Raw genomic sequence first — 17,504 nt, forward strand, 5'->3', positions numbered from 1 at the left:
TCTCTTAAGGTACCAGTTAGGAGAGGCTGGTTTGACTAGTTTTGCTGTGGTGACTACCATTGGTCAATAGTTGCATGTGGATTAGAGTTTGGGCATAGTCTGTGTTTATCAGACTGCTCATAAGCTTCACATATGTTGGTAAAATCCTTCCCAATTTTACCCTTTGGGACTTTAATAAGTAACGAGTGAAATTAAGATTTAGGGATTAATTATGGGTGCTTGCATGTGTTGGACCCCGCCACTCCAGTACACATTTTTGTCATGGCTTTCCTGAACCTAAGTTTTAAAAGATTTCTTTGCTTTTGAAGATTTTTGTAGCCAATAAACAGTGCTTTCTTAACCAGTTTGCATGATCCAGCTACTAATTTGAGAAATTTAAACAACAACAAAAAAATACCAGTTGAGTAGGCTAAGTAGCCAGTTAGACCTGTGTAGAGCTTCAGCGTGTAGTTGTGTTGTGCACGGTGTGGACTTGTCCTTGTGGGGAAAGCTTGTGCTGTACATGAATGAGCACCTGGATTGAAATACTTTTGCTGTGAAAAAGGATGCACATGTTATTTTCATCTTTCTGCTTTTATTTTTCTTCTCTTAGCTACTCTATTATCAAAGTAAAAAATGAAATAGAATAGTGTGTAGAAAGCATTCCAGCATTCTACCACTGTTCTTTAGTTTTGTCAGTGATTAAAAGGTAACAAGTAAATTTTGGGAGAAACTAGCCAGTGCTTGCAGACAATTCTAGAAAGCAGTTTTGTTGTTAGTTAGAACCTGCAGAGCTCGCCGGACCCTGTCAGGTCATCCCAGGCATCAACTTTGCAGAGTGGCTGATAGTATAATGAGTAATGAGCAAAATTTATTGCTGTGTCTCTAAAGTCTATCAATTGCTACCTCTAAGGTGGCACCACATCCCAGCATACAAATCTTGTTAAACTTGCCAGTTTTCCAAAAGAGCTTTACAGCTCAGTGCATACATACGTAGTCATACTCATATTTAAGGCAGGTTCTTATCACAGTAGTCCTGGGATTGGTGGGCCTGGGGTATCAGTAGGTGTCAGGCAGGGAAATAAACTGGAGAGATGTAAGAATGCAAGCTTGGTTCAGTTTGACTTACTCGTAACAGTATATTGCCACCATATTTAGACACAGTGCAATTTGGAGAAAAAGATTCCTTGTATAATACAATACTCAGTGCAAAAGGAAGCATATTTATATTGAAACTCAATTCAAAGTATATGTCATTTCTTCCAAAAAGATGGGTTCTAGAGATAAGTTACCTGTATTAGCTTAAAGCCTAAGGAAGGATCTGGCCTGGTCATGGTCATACAGCTAGTGCAGGATCATTTGGGCTATTAGCCATCTCTGAAAGTCCCTGACTAAACAGGTAATGGTCATTTAGATTACTAGCCATCTCTGGTCCTGGTAAGAAGATAATGCACATAACCAGGCTGTTAATCACCTCCAATTACCAGCTTTCTAGATGGAAGAGAAGGTTGTATGTCCGGCCCCTTCAAAGGATAGTCCTGAGTGTTTAACATTCCTGGTTCCTCCAGTGATCTGTGGACCCAAGGCCCTTCCTACTCTCAACATTGGGAGGCCTGAAACTCTCTATGACTAGATGGCCTCTGTCTCCTCTGGGATTCCAGACACATACTTCCATGCCCTATCTGCTCTGATTTTTTTTTTTTTTAATCAATGGCTAGTTAGTAGGCTTTGCCTTGGTAAAATTTACCATTGCTCTTCACTTTGAGTCATTCATCCTGGATTGTTGATCCGCACCTGTTTTGACTCCATTTGTCTTGTCAATGGAGTTAGACGTGAATTTCAATCTCTGGTCAGTGTAGATATTAGTGTATTAATAAATAATAGTGCTGGGTGGCGTGATGGCTCCATAGATGAAGGTGCTTGCTGCTGAGATAGATGGCCTGAATCTGATTTTCAGAGCCTAATGGTAGGAGAGAACTGACTCCTGCAGGCAGTCCTGACCTCCAGCATGCGTATGTAATAAACACAATAAATAAAACTAGTGCTCGCCGTGGGCCGGTGAATGAATATTAACTATCTAGTTACCTGTAGAAAGAAGACTTGTGTATGTCTGTCTCTGTCTCTCTTTGTTTCTCTCACACATGCATACACAAAGAGACTCTATTTTATACGAGACTCTCAAGATTATACCGAGGTGTAGAGGAGCTAAGTTCTAAACCCAAGCCTGAATCTGAAGTGTCATTCATCCTTTCCTCAAGAGAACCTCATACATAAACTGCGGGTACTTCCCAATAGGAAGGTGGGTGACAATTAGTAACCATATTTTGCCTTTCTTGTTTGCTGGCATTAAAAGCCTGTTTAACCCCACCCAGCATAGTTTTTGTTTAGTTTAGTTTAGGATTAAATTCTAAGTCCTTCCTTGAAAGCCCTGTCTGGTATTTTTCCATACTATGTTTGATTTACTGAGATATTCTCCTTTGTATTTAGTGCAGCGTTTTTCGTGTATTTTAAATTTAGAATGAATTACCTTCTATAAACCTTAGCCTCTTTAGAAATGAGGAAAGTAAATTTTCTTATAACATCCTGTTTTTTCTTTAAAGTTCATTCCACCTTCAATTTTGGGGAAACTTTAGCAAAAGGTTCTTTACATATGATGCATATTGTTCTAGGCAGGAAAGATTTATGGATGTGCACAAGGAAGCCTGAGTTCAACTTGTCAAAACAGGTCTTACGGCACCAACGATATCCCACCCCCACCCCCCCACCTCCTACCCCCCCCACTCCCCCGTCATCGGGCAGGGGTGAAGGGAAGCACAAGTTTTGGAAGGGAGGGTGGGGTTATACTATATCCTTCTCATTAACTGTTTCCCTGGAAACCAAATAGAGCTGAGTGACAGTACACTGGGGATGTATTGCTGCTGTGAGTGTGACAGTTGGGGACCCCTATAGATAGGCCCTTCCTTGCCATCCCAAAGCCTCTTCTCTTTGTTTAATCTGGCTGGCTTTCTTTTACTTCAGTTTGCTAGAGCTCAGCAACTATTTGCCAGCAGCTGGGAATGTCAGTTATCATGGGAAACTGTCTTGGTGTGAAACTTGAAGTAATTTTAAACTCTTAACAGTTTCAAAGCCCTTATACATAAATAAAATATGCTCAGCAGAGTTTTAAAAAAAAAGCGTTTGTAATCTTAGGAGTTGCTACTATTTCACAACTAGAGAAACATTCATTTCATAATATTTTCTTAAAAGAATGCCCTTTGTGGTATGCTTTTTGCCTTCTAATTGTCTGGTATTTGGTTTCCTTAACAGTCTCTTCTTGCAGCCAAGATTGGCCTTAATCTTAATATCTTCCTGCCTCTATTTCCCCAGTACCAAAGGCTTTTGTGCTACTCTGCCCAGATTAGCTTTTTTTTTTTTTTAGCATATAGTGGAATTTACTGGGATTCTATGTCACACAGCTAACATGTATTAAAATTTGCTTTGCCCAGCACTGTTGTAAACTCTCTTTCATTCTCAGTTAACCCTTAAACATTCCCACTTGCTGATATTGCTATCACCTTGTTTGAAAGAAAACATCTAAATATGTTTTTGATTGTTGTTTATCAGTTATCTTGCATTGACTTATGTCAATGGATAAATGTGGGATGGCGATTGAACACGTGCAAATTACTCCAAAATAGAAATAAAAGTTCCAGCCAGGCAGTTGGTGGCCCACGCCTTTAGTCCCAGCACTCGGGAGGCAGAGGCAGACGGATCTCTGTGAGTTCCAGGCCAGCCTGGACTACAGAGTGAGTTCCAAGACAGCCTCCAAAACAATACAAAGAAACCCTGTCTCAAAAACCAAAAAAGAATAAATAAATAAATGTATGTTTCATTTTTATCTATCTCCTTACAAAGGATACTAGTATTCTTTTGTTCTTTGCCGTGTTGAAGCTAGAGGTCTGAGCCACACATGTGCTACACAATCACTCCATCACTGAGCTACCCTTAGGTCCTTCACATTCTTTCATTAGGAGATTCAAGAAACATGGTAAAAATACACTTTTGAATTTCACTAAATTATGACAATAAACAGTAAATGGGACTTGCTTATTTTATTTAACCTATGACATATCCACTGAAGACAAATCATCTTATGAACAGATTAGCATTAGTCACATACAAGAGCAAGAGTTCTGGGGTCTGAATGGGTCAGGAAGTGTTGCTAAGACTTTGCTAAGCAAAGCATTCGAGGAGTCACATGATAGTGGCCTGCAGTTGCATGGTATCTTAAGGAAGTGGCAAATGCTGTGGTGTGATTGGTAGAGATGTCATTGGGAAACCAGTGAAATCTCTGAAGCCTTTTAAATTGAGATTGGGAAAAAGAAGATAAATTCCTAAAGGCTCTAGGGAGTCCTGTGTGCCTCCATAGACAGATAACCTTAAAATTACCCTGGAACTATTTGGTCAATGGAGTTGTGTTTCTGTCTGGTTTTTATTGGATCATGTTCTTTTCTTTTGGTAGAGGCTATTAGAAGGTCAGAACTTTGCTTAAAAGGAAATTGTCCTTGATAGAGTTTTTTCATTGACTTCATTTTAGTGCTTTGAGGTTACATAAATCAGATTACTTTTTTTTTCCATTTTTTTGTCTGTTCACTTCTCAACTTTTGAATGTTAATCAGGGAGAATCATGATGTCCTTGAGTTGAACACGTACTAAGATATGTTCTTAAAATTCAGTTAAATATGGTTTTGAAAATAGATATGTATAACTATTATATCCATGTAAAAAATAAAAAAACAGATTATAACTTTAACCTTGGGCTATTAGAAAGAAGTACTATCAGTCATTGTATTTAGAATTACTAACTTTCATTGTAATGATAATTTATTAGGATGGTTTCCTGGAGACAATTAACAGAACAGTTGGTCAATCTGGAATATAATGTTGCCTTGGTAACTAATGAGAATGCAGGGAAACCAACCATGGAACATACAAAAATCTAAGGCCCTGAACAGGTTAAATATCAACTCCAGGCACAAAAGAACAGTAACATCTGCCAGTACATCTGGCTGTACCAGCCCATTTGGACATTGTATATCTGACCAAAGAGTCTTAGAAACCACATTGTGACCAGATCTAGAAATCCATGTTACTTTTATCACACTTAACCTGAATAAAATAGAACCTCAAATCATAGGCCCAGTTAGCATTCCACATCACTAGTTCTTGAACTGGGGCTGGCGCTGCTCAGTAAAAAGCCCTGGGTTTAAGGCTCCGGGTTCAAATCCCAGTGCTGAAAAAAAAAAAAAAGAAAACATGTGTCAGCTTTTGAGAGTAATAGAAAGCTGATCAAATGATACTGAAATATTGCTGCCCATCTATCCTCCCACTAACTGAGTCTCACTGCAGAACCCTGACTGTCCTGGAAATCACTATGTAGCAGGCTGGCTGTGAACAAAGAGATATGCCTGCCTCTGCCTCCATAAGAGAGTATTTTATTGTTCATTTACCTCTGTGCTGGTCACCCAAATAACAGGTATGACAGGTCATCTTCCCTCCCTAGGAACTTTCAGAAAATGCTTATAAATAAAAGATTACCATGGAGTTCATAAATCATTAAACTATTTTTCTATGCTAATTAAAGAACATTAAAACAGAGCCAGAGCTAAGCATGGTGGTGAATATGGATAACCCTAGCACTTTGAAGACTTGAAGCTGGAAGATAATTAAGAGCCAATATAGGCTTCATAGTAAACCTTGTTTCAAAAGTAAATGAGTTGGCCAGGTATCTTTGTATGCATTTTTAATCCTAACATTCAGGAGGTAGGGGCAGGCCAATTCTATGATTCTAGGCCAGCCTGCCATATATAGCAAGTTGTAGGCCAGCCAGTGCTGTGTAGACACTTTGTCTAAATGTGGTGAGGGGGATTAGCAAATAAATAATAAACTTGAAAAGGAAGAACCAGGGAGATAGCTCACTCTGGAAGTGTTTGCCTTGTATTCATGAAGGCCTGCCTGAATTTGATTCCCAGAACCTGTGGAAAGAAGATGGTAAAGTGGATTATACCTGTAAATTCTATGCTAGGAAGTTGGAAGCAGGCAGGACTTTGGAGCTGGCTCACTGCTCAGCCAGTCTAACCTGATTGGTGACCTCCCAGCCAATGAGAGCCCATCTCAAAAGAGGTAGATGGTGTTCCTCAAAATGACTCTGCAGATTGTCCTCTGGCTTCCAGACATACTCATATGTATCCATGCAAACATATTTTTATCTTTTTAGACTTAGAATTGAGTTGGGGATTTCCCTAAGTGCAAGAACACTTGCCTGGCATATACGGGGTGATCAGAAATGAGACCACGGCTTTCCCTTTATATTTTCATCTATTGATTGTGGGCAGAACACACCCCCCTCCCCTTTGGATGTTCTTTCTGTAAAAGGAGGGGAACCGGTCACAGGAACTGCTCAGCACCCTATGTACACTTTTCAGTGTCCTTGCAGTACTGTTCATAGAATATTTTCTTTTAGGCAGTTGCATTTTGAGAGTTAGCTTTTTTCTCTTTTCTATTAATTAAAAATTGAAATTAGGTCTTAAATGCATGATGGTTGTTATGTTGTCTTTTTTTTTTAATACTTATTGGGGTAAACTGAATAAAAGTAAAAATAATTCGACTCTCAGCAGCAAGTTTCCATGATACTTTTTCTGTAGGCATTTGATAGCCAGCTCATGGTCACTGCATTCAGACACACTGCTACCTCATTGTCATGAGGCAAGAGGGCTGTTGGACTTTGTGGCTACTAGAATCCCAAGTTTAAAACAAAACAAAACAACAACAACAAAAAACATAAGGATCTGAGTTCTATGACATTGGTAATCCAGAGATGACAGAAACCACAGAATTCCGTGTACCAAACTTGCATATAAGGGATTTCAGAAGTGCTGTATATCCCTCAAATTTGTACTCAAACCAAAGAGAGAATGGGTCATTGTTTTTCTTTCTTTTGAATTGGGGCAGGTTCTTCTTCAGCCGCCTGAGTCTGTAGGACTACAGGGATATACATATACCACCAGCAGTTTTACATACATTCACAGGATAGTTAAGACAGGAAGTGAAGTACAAACCAGATAACAAAATCAACTTTGCTCCAAGCAGTGCACGATACAGTTTTATCATATAAGGTGATCTCTCCCAGTCTAGAACTTGTGTTGTATGACCACTCAGTCCTAAATTTTGATTTGTAAGCTACCAAGTAAGGAAGGAAGGGAGTGTGCCTGCGCTAAATTGTGGCTAATGGGAAGGAAAATCTCCAAGCCACAGAGATGAAAAGAAGATGAACTGTTGTCAAGTGTGTTTGCACAGTCAGTCCTTGGAATGAGTAGGAGGGAGCACTCAGCTCATGCAAAGAAACAAGAATAAAAGCACAAGTGTCATACACAGTTGGACTTGGGTGTCTTTATTGGAATACATGTCCAAAAGTCCTGTGCATTGGTGTCTTTGAGAGGATCTCACTATTGTAGCCCAGGCTGGCCCCAAATTCCCACTTGCATCTGCCTCGTCAGTACTAGTATTAAAGTTGTGCACCACTAAGTCTAGCATACTGATGTATTTAAGCCCTTCACTACACTCCCAGTACAGATACCAGTAGAACTCATAGGTCTTTGGAAATCCTACCCAAGCCAGGTTTTGAATTTTTATAAGAAACAGAAATAGAGACAGTTGGACTGGAAGGGGTTTAGTTGTGAAAAAGCCTTATAGTCTGAATTTGATCCCTGGAACCCACATGACTTAAGGGAACCATTGCTTGAAAGTAGATTTGGCTTCTGTGGTGAGTGCATATATGTTAAATAAACAGAGAATTGAGGGAAAAGCTCTCCCAAGAATGGGAGTGGGCCAGTGAGCTGAGAGAGAGAAAAGGCAAATACCCACAAGCCACAAGTCCGTTTTTGAAAGAATTTGTGAGCTGCTCTGACAGCAAAACCCACCTGTAAGAAGTGAATGCCTCAGTCTTAATTTTACATTAAGGTGTTTTCTTTAAGTGCAAATTTGAACAGTTTCCTGGAATCATTGTTTTTCGGGGCTTATAGCTGAGGATTGATTGGCAAATGAGCCTTGCTTATTTTTAAAACAGTTTTTTTAAGTGGGTGAATTTAGCAGACTAGGCATAGAATCAGTTAAGTGGATGTGTGGGTACACATGTATGTATATCAGTGAAAGCTGGAATAATTACTATCCTCACTGCCTGGGTTGACACCATACTGTATTTTAAATTATAGGGCTAAACAGAATGCTAGCTAGCAGGAAATTATAGTTACAGATTAACAAACAGTGGCATTCTCTTTCTCTTTTGTTCATTCTTCCTTTTCACACCTGGTAAATACATTTAGCACCCAACTGCTTGAGGAGAAAGGGGATTGGGAGAACCATAGAGCTTACCATGAATCCCGGGAACTTGCTGTGATGTCACTGCAAGCTCCGTGTGAACGTGGGTGGTGTAAGAGCTCCAGGAGTGAGTGGGGGAGCAGTGGAAGAGACGATGTCGCTTCCAGACAAGCAGCCAGCTGCTCTCACTGCTGCGTACGACCAGCTCTCCAAAGGCAAGCCTCTAGAGTGCGGAATGGACTCCCCAAAAGAAATCAGTCAGGCTGGATTTGAATGGCAGAGGACAGAGGGTAAACTGAATGAAATCGGGCTGAATGTCAGCGTGGACGGGCAGCTGAAAGAGCGGCTTGTGAAGAATACCAGCTTCCTGGAACAGAATAATAAGCTCTGCTTCTTTGAGGGGAAGCTAGACAAAGACCTCAACACTGAAGAGCCTGACAAGGCATATCAAGCAACCTCCGGTCACCTTGAGAGCAGGTATGTGATTTCAGAAGCCTGCCATCCCTCACAGGGGAACTTAGTGCACCAGAAAACAGCTGACTTCCACCTGGGACTCACAGAGGGGCAAGACAAAGCCATTGTAGTTGAGGGGAAGGTGTCAGGGAAGAATGGACTAGAGACCAAGAGCCAGCCAGATCTGAATTTTCCTGGGGCTGCTGACACCCTTGCTCAATATGGTAAGGAGCAGGAAACCAGTGCTTGGAGCCCCAACTTTCACTCAGTGGCTCAGAGCCCCCAGGTCTCAAGGGCTACAACTCCAGGAAAAGAAAATGGCTTTATCTCTAGCTGCCCGGCGACTGGGGTGATGAATGATAACTCTGAGCAGCCTCAGAATCTGTTCCCACTACTGGTAGCTATTACCCACCCAGCCCCCACTATTGAGCATTCGCCCACCACCAGCCCACCAGTCACTATGGTGGAATTCACTCAGGACAATTTGAATGCAGGCTTTTACAGCCCAGGCCAGGATAAGGAGTTGGAGAAATTGAGTTCTACTGAGGAGGGGCCTATGCTTGACCAAGCCCCCCAGCAGAAAAAGGCAATGCGCAGAGCCCTGTCTGAGTGCTACCGCCTCTCAGTGCCCCCAGCTGTGAACCTTGCTGATAAGTACCCTGAGCTGCCTGCCCAAGAGGAACTTCCTTCTGGCCTGCTACCTCTCATCAATAGCCCAATGCCAAGCCCTGTGCCCAGGAAACTGGGAGTGCCTGCCATGAGACGTTCCATGACAGTGGCTGAGGAACAGTCAGCTAGCGGCAGGTTGAGTACTGGGGAGCGACCCAGCCTGCCTGCTTCAGAGGTGCCTACCCCTTTATCCTTTGAGGAGCCAGTAGCCAAGAAGAGAGAAGCACTGATCAACTTCAGTGATGACAAGAGCAGCTCTGGGAAGACAGAACTGGACACTGCTGGGGTATATCTCCACAGTAAGCTCGAACAGATTCCTGAAGGAACAAGCAAGAAAAGGGGACAGGAAGATACTTGTGAGACAAGATTTGATTCATGTCCCTTCATGTGCCAGGGAGGTGAGAAACAGCCAGGACAGACAGCTCTGGCAGGGAAGAAAGAAATTGAGGTCACTGCAACCCAGAGCACTCCATCATTGCCGTGCGAAGAGACCCCACGTGATGGTATGTTTCTAAATTTTGCCTCCACTGGGAGTCAGCAGACGGTGAGGAAGGAGCCAAAGCAATAGGTTACCAACAGGAGCATCAGCAGCTTGTTACTCCTGGACTGGGACTGCTTGGGGGAAAGCTTAATTCCCTTATTGGAAGCTTGCTGGGAATGAGGCAAAAGAGAACAAAGTAAATCTGGCTAGGTCAAGCCAATGCCTGACTGGATGTAGGATGGGTGGGGGCAGGAGTTGTGGGCATTAAAAACCAGAGCTGCTTAACCCCACACCACCCTCCCTACCCCATCCCTCATCTTCCCACCCCTCTAATTCCATTGGTTTGAACCAAATTATTCTTGAGCTCAGACCATCCCACTGCTGCTGATTGATTTACTTGCTGGAAAAATCTACACTTTGTTTAGATTCACAGTGGGCTTATCAGTACTAACCTCTTTTAAGTTGTACAGTTTGGGTGGAAGCTGGTTTTTTTCCCTTATGCTTTGGAGGAGGTTTTACTTTTGTTTATTTGAAAAGGAACCTTTTGTACCTAGCTGTTTAATATTCTCCCCTTGTCCTTCATGTTTGACCCTACCGTGCTTCTAGTTTTCTCTTTGTGCCTGTGTTTTGAGATTTGTGGGAAGAAGGAGAAGAAAGGAAATTGGGGAGAGGAGAGACTTGTGACCCAGTGAGCGGCTGAGTGTGGCTGGGCTCTTTGTGCTCTCTTCATTCCTTTTCCACCTCCACCCCCACTGCTGGCATTGTTGGTGGTCTCAAACGCTTGTTTTTCTGTGGGTCCAGTTTGACCACAAAGGACCACGATTCACAGGGATGTCACTGGGACTTAAAAAACACGTGTTTTTGTTTAAGTAAGCACTTTCTTAGGACCCATTCTCAATATACTCTTGAATACATTTTCATAAAATTTAATTTATAATTGGGGTGGGCATGTGCCATGACTTGTGGACAGAATCTGGTCTCTCCTTCCATCTTTACATGACATCTGGTATTGAACTCTAGGTTTGTCAGTCTTGTATGAGAAGCACTTTTGCCTGAGGAGCCATCTCAGGGCATTAGCAGGTTTTTTATGTTTATTTTGAACAGACTAGGCAAAAAAGCTTGTTTCTCTTCTGTACTCTCTTATGGTGCAGGATTAAAAGAAACCAAGTGCTCTGGGCTTTTGCAGACTTGTAGCAGTAGCAAGATTTAGAAAGTCTTCGTGGATACCGTCCTCTGATCTTTCTGTCCATCCCTAGGAACCCATGGTGGTCATAGGGAGTTAGTGCTATGCATCATCTAGACAGTAGTGATTTGAAGACTTGATTTTTTTCCTTTAATTGTTGTTTCCTTCCTTCCTTTTTTTTTTTTAGTAGAGATAAGCTCCAGGTTCATACATACTAGGCTTAGCTTTGTAAATTGCCAAAACTATTGAATTCAGTATGTGACGCTGACTGTAATCCTCTTCCAAGCCTGGATGGATAGTGACTTGTAAGGATTTTGTTAGTTTTAGAACAGGTTCTTTCTAGTTCACACTAATAGAAGTTCATGCTGACAGGAAAACCATTCTAAATGAATAAATCCACTAATTTATTCATCTGTAAATGTGTGAATCCCTATACTAAACTAAAAGAGTAATTGATTAACATGTCTACCATTTGTCAGTCACTGGGGATTAGAAATTGTCATTGTCCTTAAGCAACTAAATCACCTAGGCAAGGGCTTGATGGGAGATAGTTTGTGACTCCTGAAACATTTTTTAAGGGGAGATATTTAATCCTGGTTTTTAACAAATAGGATGGCTCACAGTTCAGAGGTGAAGACTTCCAGATAAAGGAGGCAGTAATGGGTATGGAGGTGCTTGAAAGGCTGGGCAGGAGAATTTCTTTTTTTTTTTTTTTTTTTTTTTTTCCTTTTTTGGCTTTGGAGGCTGTCCTGGAACTAGCTCTTGTAGACCAGGGCTGGTCTTGAACTCACAGAGATCCGCCTGCCTCTGCCTCCTGAGTGCTGGGATTGAGGGCATGTGCCACCACCACCAGGCAGCAGGAGGATTTCTATGAGTTCAGTATTAGCCTGGGATGAGAGCCTAGCAAAGAGAGAGATGCAGTAGGAAAGAGAAAGTAGTTAAAAACCAAGATAGCTTTGTTCATTGTAAGGAGTATTTATATTCAGGGCATAGAAGAACCTCATGGAATCCAACTCAAGGATGCGTACAACCAGGCTGTAGCTAATGTGTCTCTCTGGGTGTTTTCTGCTGCTCCCTGTACATAGGTTCATTTTTTCCCCCTGTCTGCGTATTATTTTGTTGTCATCTAGGAGAAAAAAATGGAGGAAATATTTAGAAATGGGTATTTAGTCTTAGTAAGTTTGAAATTCTGTACTAAGAAATTTCTTGATTGCTAACTACTATGTTCCTTGCCAGTGACAGCAAATAACGCAGCCCAAGGTGTATGTGGGGAAGACTGCCCTGTTCCTAGTAGGTAGGGTGAACTGGAAGAGTTCAAAAAAACCTCTTTCCAGACTGATGATGTAGGAAGTTTCATGTCTCAGGAGGGTAAGGCAGGAGCCAAGGCCATCCTGGATTATAGAAAAGTTTAAGGGTATCTTGGAAAGCTTAGTGTTAAATACAGAAATAACAAAAGTGCAGAATGTAGGCCACATCTAAGAACCAGAGTGTTCATTAGAAAAGCCTCCAGTATACCGATGCACAGCCATGTTTATATGTACAGATGGAGATGCTGCTGTGCACATATAAACAGTAAGAAACAAAATTTGCAGACCTGGCTGACCAGGAACTTGCTGTATAGATCAGGATAACCTTGACCTTGTACCTGCCAGCTTAAAGGCAAGCACCAGCACACCTATCTTAGTCTGTTTATAATTACAGCTTTTTGGTTGTGTTTTGTTTGCTGAAAACCCTATGCTGGTGAAAAATATTTAGTAAGAGCTAGAGCCAATGTGGGTGGGGGCTGAAAAAAAAATAAAATGAACTGAAAATAACAAATGTGAAAAATGCCCAAACACCTCATAGCTAAACTTCTTTTTTCAAGTTAGCAGGAACTTTTACAAAAAGAAAGATGAAGATTTTTTTTTATTTAAATTAGAAACACGCATGTTTCAAATGTCAATCTCCGATCGAGCGCCCTCCCTCCCCATAAAGATCTTAAAAGCAGTAGAAAGGAACTGAGCACTGTCAGGGAATGAATGACTGTTTCTAACAGAGACCTGAGGGCATGTAGTAGCAGGTGTTTTCTTGGGGGGGGGTAATAGGAAATAGGTGACATCAGTGATGGCAAAGCTATCCAGGAATAGAAGAGACAGAAATTCTTAGAGTTTTCTTTAAAGACAAATGAGAGTATTTGTATCTGGTGCACAGACCCTTGGAGACAGCAAACAGAAAATCTCCCAGAAGGGGGATTTGGAATTTCAGTAATGGGAAAACAGCAATAGATATGAAAAGGCATCAATATTATAGACTATATACCTAATGAATTTTTAAGGTATATTTAATTAACAGAGGAAAAAAACAGTAGTATTATCTGATATGAGGCTTAAAATATTAAAAAGAAATAAATCTAACACCTTTTATGCCTGAGTATTGTGTGTGCAGGTGCGTATGACACATTTGTGTAGAGCCCCATCCTTGGTAACACCACCCACCTCTTGTGAAACAAGGTCTCTCATTGCCCTGAATCTCACCATTGGACTAGACTGCCTGATCAGTCTCTACTTACCCAGCACTGAGATTACAAGCAGGCATTTTCCTATGGATTCTTGGGACCAAACACAGGTCCCCATGTACCTGCTTTACCTACTGAGCTATCGCCACAGCCCTAGGACATTTTATTTTAAAGTGGGGTTAGGTGCTCAGAATATAGCTCAGTAGTCCTGTGTGCCTGGAATGTACAAGTCATATGTAAAGTGGGGTGGGTCAAGGATCCTAAGTAGTTTATTCTACTGCTCTGTCTCTATGGCTGTTAGCACTGAGAAGCCACACAAAAGCAGTGAACTTCAAAGCATTATTTTAGAGACTCTGCCTCTGAAAGATGCTCAGGTAGGTCATTATGATTGAAAGAAAAGAGGATCCAAGATATGAACTGTCAACTCTTTTTGTTTTTTTTTGTTTGTTTGGTTGGTTGGTTTTTTTTTTTTTTTTTTTTGCTTGCTTGCTTTAAGGTTTGTTTATTTTTATTTCATGGGTGTTTTTGCCTGCATGTTTCTGTGTCATGTGTATGTGGTGCCTACGGATCTCCTAGAACTAGATCTATATGCTACAACATGGGTGCTGGAAATCTAACCTAGGCCCTCTGCAAGAGAGGCTGGTGCTCTTAACCTTTGAGATTTCACCAGCCCTTATTGCTTGAGACTGGATCTCATATAGCCCATGGTGGCCTCAAACTCACTAGGTAGCTAGAGCTGACTTTGAACTCTGGCTGCTACTACCTCCCCCCCGTATTAGAATTATAGGCATGTGCTACTGTACTTGGCTCACCTTTTCATATTTTGCTGGTGGTGGTGGTGCTTTTTCAAGATGGGCTTTCTCTGTGTAGCTTTGGAGCCTGTCCTGGAACTTGCTCTGTACACCAGGCTGACCTTGAACTCATAGTCATCTGCCTGCCTCTGCCTCCAGAGTGCTGGGATTAAACACATGTGCCGCCACCACCTGGAAACACTAGCATTTCTGTTTTCATATTCTTTTGGATTGTTGACATAAGCATAATTGCTCAGGCCTGTAATTACATCTTTCAGAAGATTGAGGTAAGAGAATCAGGAGTTCAAGACCAATATCTGTTATATGAAAGCCTGTCTTCAAAAAAAGGAAGTAAGCCACAGGACATACAGCTCAATTGGTAGTATGCTCACCCAGCATCCCCAAAGCCTAGGTTTGTGCCACATGAACTTGGTATAACAGAGGTGGTGACAGAGAAATCAGAATCATCTCCATATATATTCACTGATTTCCAGGCTACTTGAGATCCTATCTTATAACACCAGTAACAAAAAAGAGTTCCTGATTTGCAGGAGTTGTTTACATAATTAATCTCTGTATATTTGAGATGAGGCTCTAATTTCTTGTGTTTGGCAATTGCCTTTTGGATTTTATGACTTTGCTTTTCCTTAGTTATTTATGCTTTTTGTGGTTCTGGATTTTGCACTAATCAGAAAATCTTTTCCACATTAGGGTTCCACATTTTGTAGTACCGTAGTGCTTGATTCTAGGAAAGATTTATTGGCATCTGAAGTATGGAGAGGAGCTTTGCCTTTATTTTCTGTGGGTCTCAGCCTCGTTGGGAATCTAGGTCACTGTTAGAACTGGAGCAGCCTAATCTCACACCCTCTGTAAGTGGCTCTCTACAGGGAAAGGAAATAAGGCAGGGGCATTGGATGAGCTGGCTCTTGCCCCATCTCTCAGCAACCTTTATTCCAGGGATAGACTATAGCAGAAGAGGTTTTTGTCCCCTTTGTTCTCAGGGAGTAGGTGTTTGGGTAACAGAAGCTCTTTGTTGGTCTCAAAGGAAAGGATACCAAACTTGACTCTTTGCTTCCACCAATTATCTATCAGCTCCTGGTCAGATGGCTTCAGCACAAGACAAGTGCTCCTAGAAGTGCTGTGAAGACAGGAAGCTCACAGGGGCTGTGGCCGTCCTCAGCAGCATTGCCCTGCAGGGTTCTCTCAGCTGAGCCTTGTGTGCTAAAATGGTTGTAAAGACATTTGTTTAGGATAATTACCATTGACTCTCCACTCTTTAGGAATAGCCAGGCAAGAAGAAGGAAAGACTGCTGTAGGTGTGACAGGAAATGACATCACTACCCCACCAAACAAAGAGCTACCACCAAGCCCAGAAAAGAAAGCAAAGGTAGGTACTTGAATGAATGGTAGAGTTATTCTTTCCAGTAATTTTTAAAAACAGAACTTTTTGCTGTATTTGCTTGAATCATGATGCAGTGTCTTTTTTCTGAGCTGTCTTTCTTAGAAACTATATTCCCATTTTCTCATGTGGTCTGTCCCAAATGTCCAAATCTCCTGCCTTTGCACTTTGGAGTAAATGTTCATTAGATATTTGTTTGTCTTCTTGGCTGGAGATTGACCCAAGCCTTGTACTTCCGGGCAATTGTGCCCGTGACTTTGTCAGACTGGGTCTTGATATGTCCACCGTAGTCAATGACCTGTTTTTCCCTTACTAACAACACAAAGCAATTATAGACTTAGTCTGAAATCTGTTCAGGAAAAGGAAATGAAATTTTTCACATAGATCATAGCTTCAAAACTTCCACTTGTACTTTGTAAATATATAGGTGCCAATTTTAGGTATAGTGTTTTCTTGTCTTGTTAAGACATAGGTAAGAAAGGCAGGGTGTGGTACCTATCCCTCTATCTCAGCAGTTTGGAAGCCTGAGACTAGAGCATCTTGAGCTATATGCCTGCCTTTGTACCATAGCAGAGATCCTAGTTAAAAATTTAAAAAAAGATAGAAGATCCAGTCAGTAATGTAAATATCATTTGCTGATGGCTTTATTTATAGAATTCTTACAGTAACCAAAAGTTAATTCATGACAGATCTATTATTAAATTAAATTGCTTGGGAACCATACTGCTGAAATTTGTGACACTGTGATTAAGAAAGCATTTCCACAGACCTGCGGGTGTAGTTCAGTAGTAGAACATGTGCTTAGCATGCCTAAGACCTTGAGTTCAAGAATCAAGAAGAAATTTATAGTTTCTTTATCTCTATCTTGGTATCACTTTGCTATTTACTTAGCTCAGAAGAAAGAAATGCTAACTTTCAGTTGCATCAATCCTCATTGCTTATAATTTTACTTTGAATTGTACAATTTATACTTTATTTTAATTTGTTTTTATTCTTGTCTGTGTGTTTAATGTTCTTTAAAAATTTTTAAATTAAAAATTAAACAACCATCAACCTAAAAGCCTTTGGCCACCACTCAACCTGCCAAGACTTCAACATCGAAAGCCAAAACACAGCCCACTCCTCTCCCTAAGCAGCCAACTCCCACCACTACTGGTGGGTTGAATAAAAAAATCCATGAGCCTCACTTCAGGCTCAGTGCCAGCTGCCCCACCCAAACGCCCTGCTGCTGCCACTGCTACCGCCAGGCTTTCCACCCTACCTGCAAGAGACGTGAAACCGAAGGTAAGTAGGCACCCATGTCCTGTGCCAGGAAAAGATTCCCTCTCTGAGTTTCAGGTCAGTAGATAGGCTCGTGTCACTACAGGTGATGAGCTGGTGGAATTGAGAAGGTGTAGGGGAAGGGCAGGTAGGTGCTTTTTCCAAAGTTTGGGTGCCCATTGGTGAGAGCATGGGAACACTAGGAAACCCTTTATTCTTTTTACCTTTATCTGCCCTGGTCAGAAGGAATATTCCATCTAGTTTCAATCTTTCTTCCTCCTCCTCCTCCTCCTCCTCCTCCTCCTCATCCTCTTCTTCTTCTTCTTCTTCTTCTTCTCCTCCTTCTCCTTCTTCTTCCTCCTCCTCCACCTCCTCCTCCTCCTCCTCCTCTTTTTTTCCTCAAGACAGGGTGCTTCTCCCTTTCTTATCACTATTCCTTA

At 41.5% G+C, this 17,504-nt stretch overlaps 1 protein-coding gene and 1 long non-coding RNA gene across 2 annotated transcripts in view; one reads left to right on the forward strand and one right to left on the reverse strand.

Annotated features, from left to right (window-relative positions):
- Map4 (microtubule associated protein 4) overlaps nucleotides 1–17,504 on the forward strand; it is a 122,929-nt gene that overhangs the window by 90,400 nt on the left and 15,025 nt on the right. Inside the window, 3 exon segments of the mRNA XM_013116989.3 lie at nucleotides 15,686–15,792; nucleotides 16,866–16,970; nucleotides 16,972–17,088. Coding sequence (XP_012972443.1) covers nucleotides 15,686–15,792; nucleotides 16,866–16,970; nucleotides 16,972–17,088 — 329 coding nt within the window.
- Nucleotides 4,056–8,740, reverse strand: LOC121137577. Its single transcript, XR_005874872.1, has 2 exons — nucleotides 8,389–8,740; nucleotides 4,056–5,251 (listed from the first exon to the last, which is right to left on the reverse strand). It is a non-coding gene; the product is annotated as an uncharacterized LOC121137577 (long non-coding RNA).

Source organism: Mesocricetus auratus, unplaced genomic scaffold (assembly GCF_017639785.1).
Source record: "Mesocricetus auratus isolate SY011 unplaced genomic scaffold, BCM_Maur_2.0 Super-Scaffold_100691, whole genome shotgun sequence".
In the NCBI taxonomy this organism is placed as follows: Eukaryota; Metazoa; Chordata; class Mammalia; order Rodentia; family Cricetidae; genus Mesocricetus; species Mesocricetus auratus.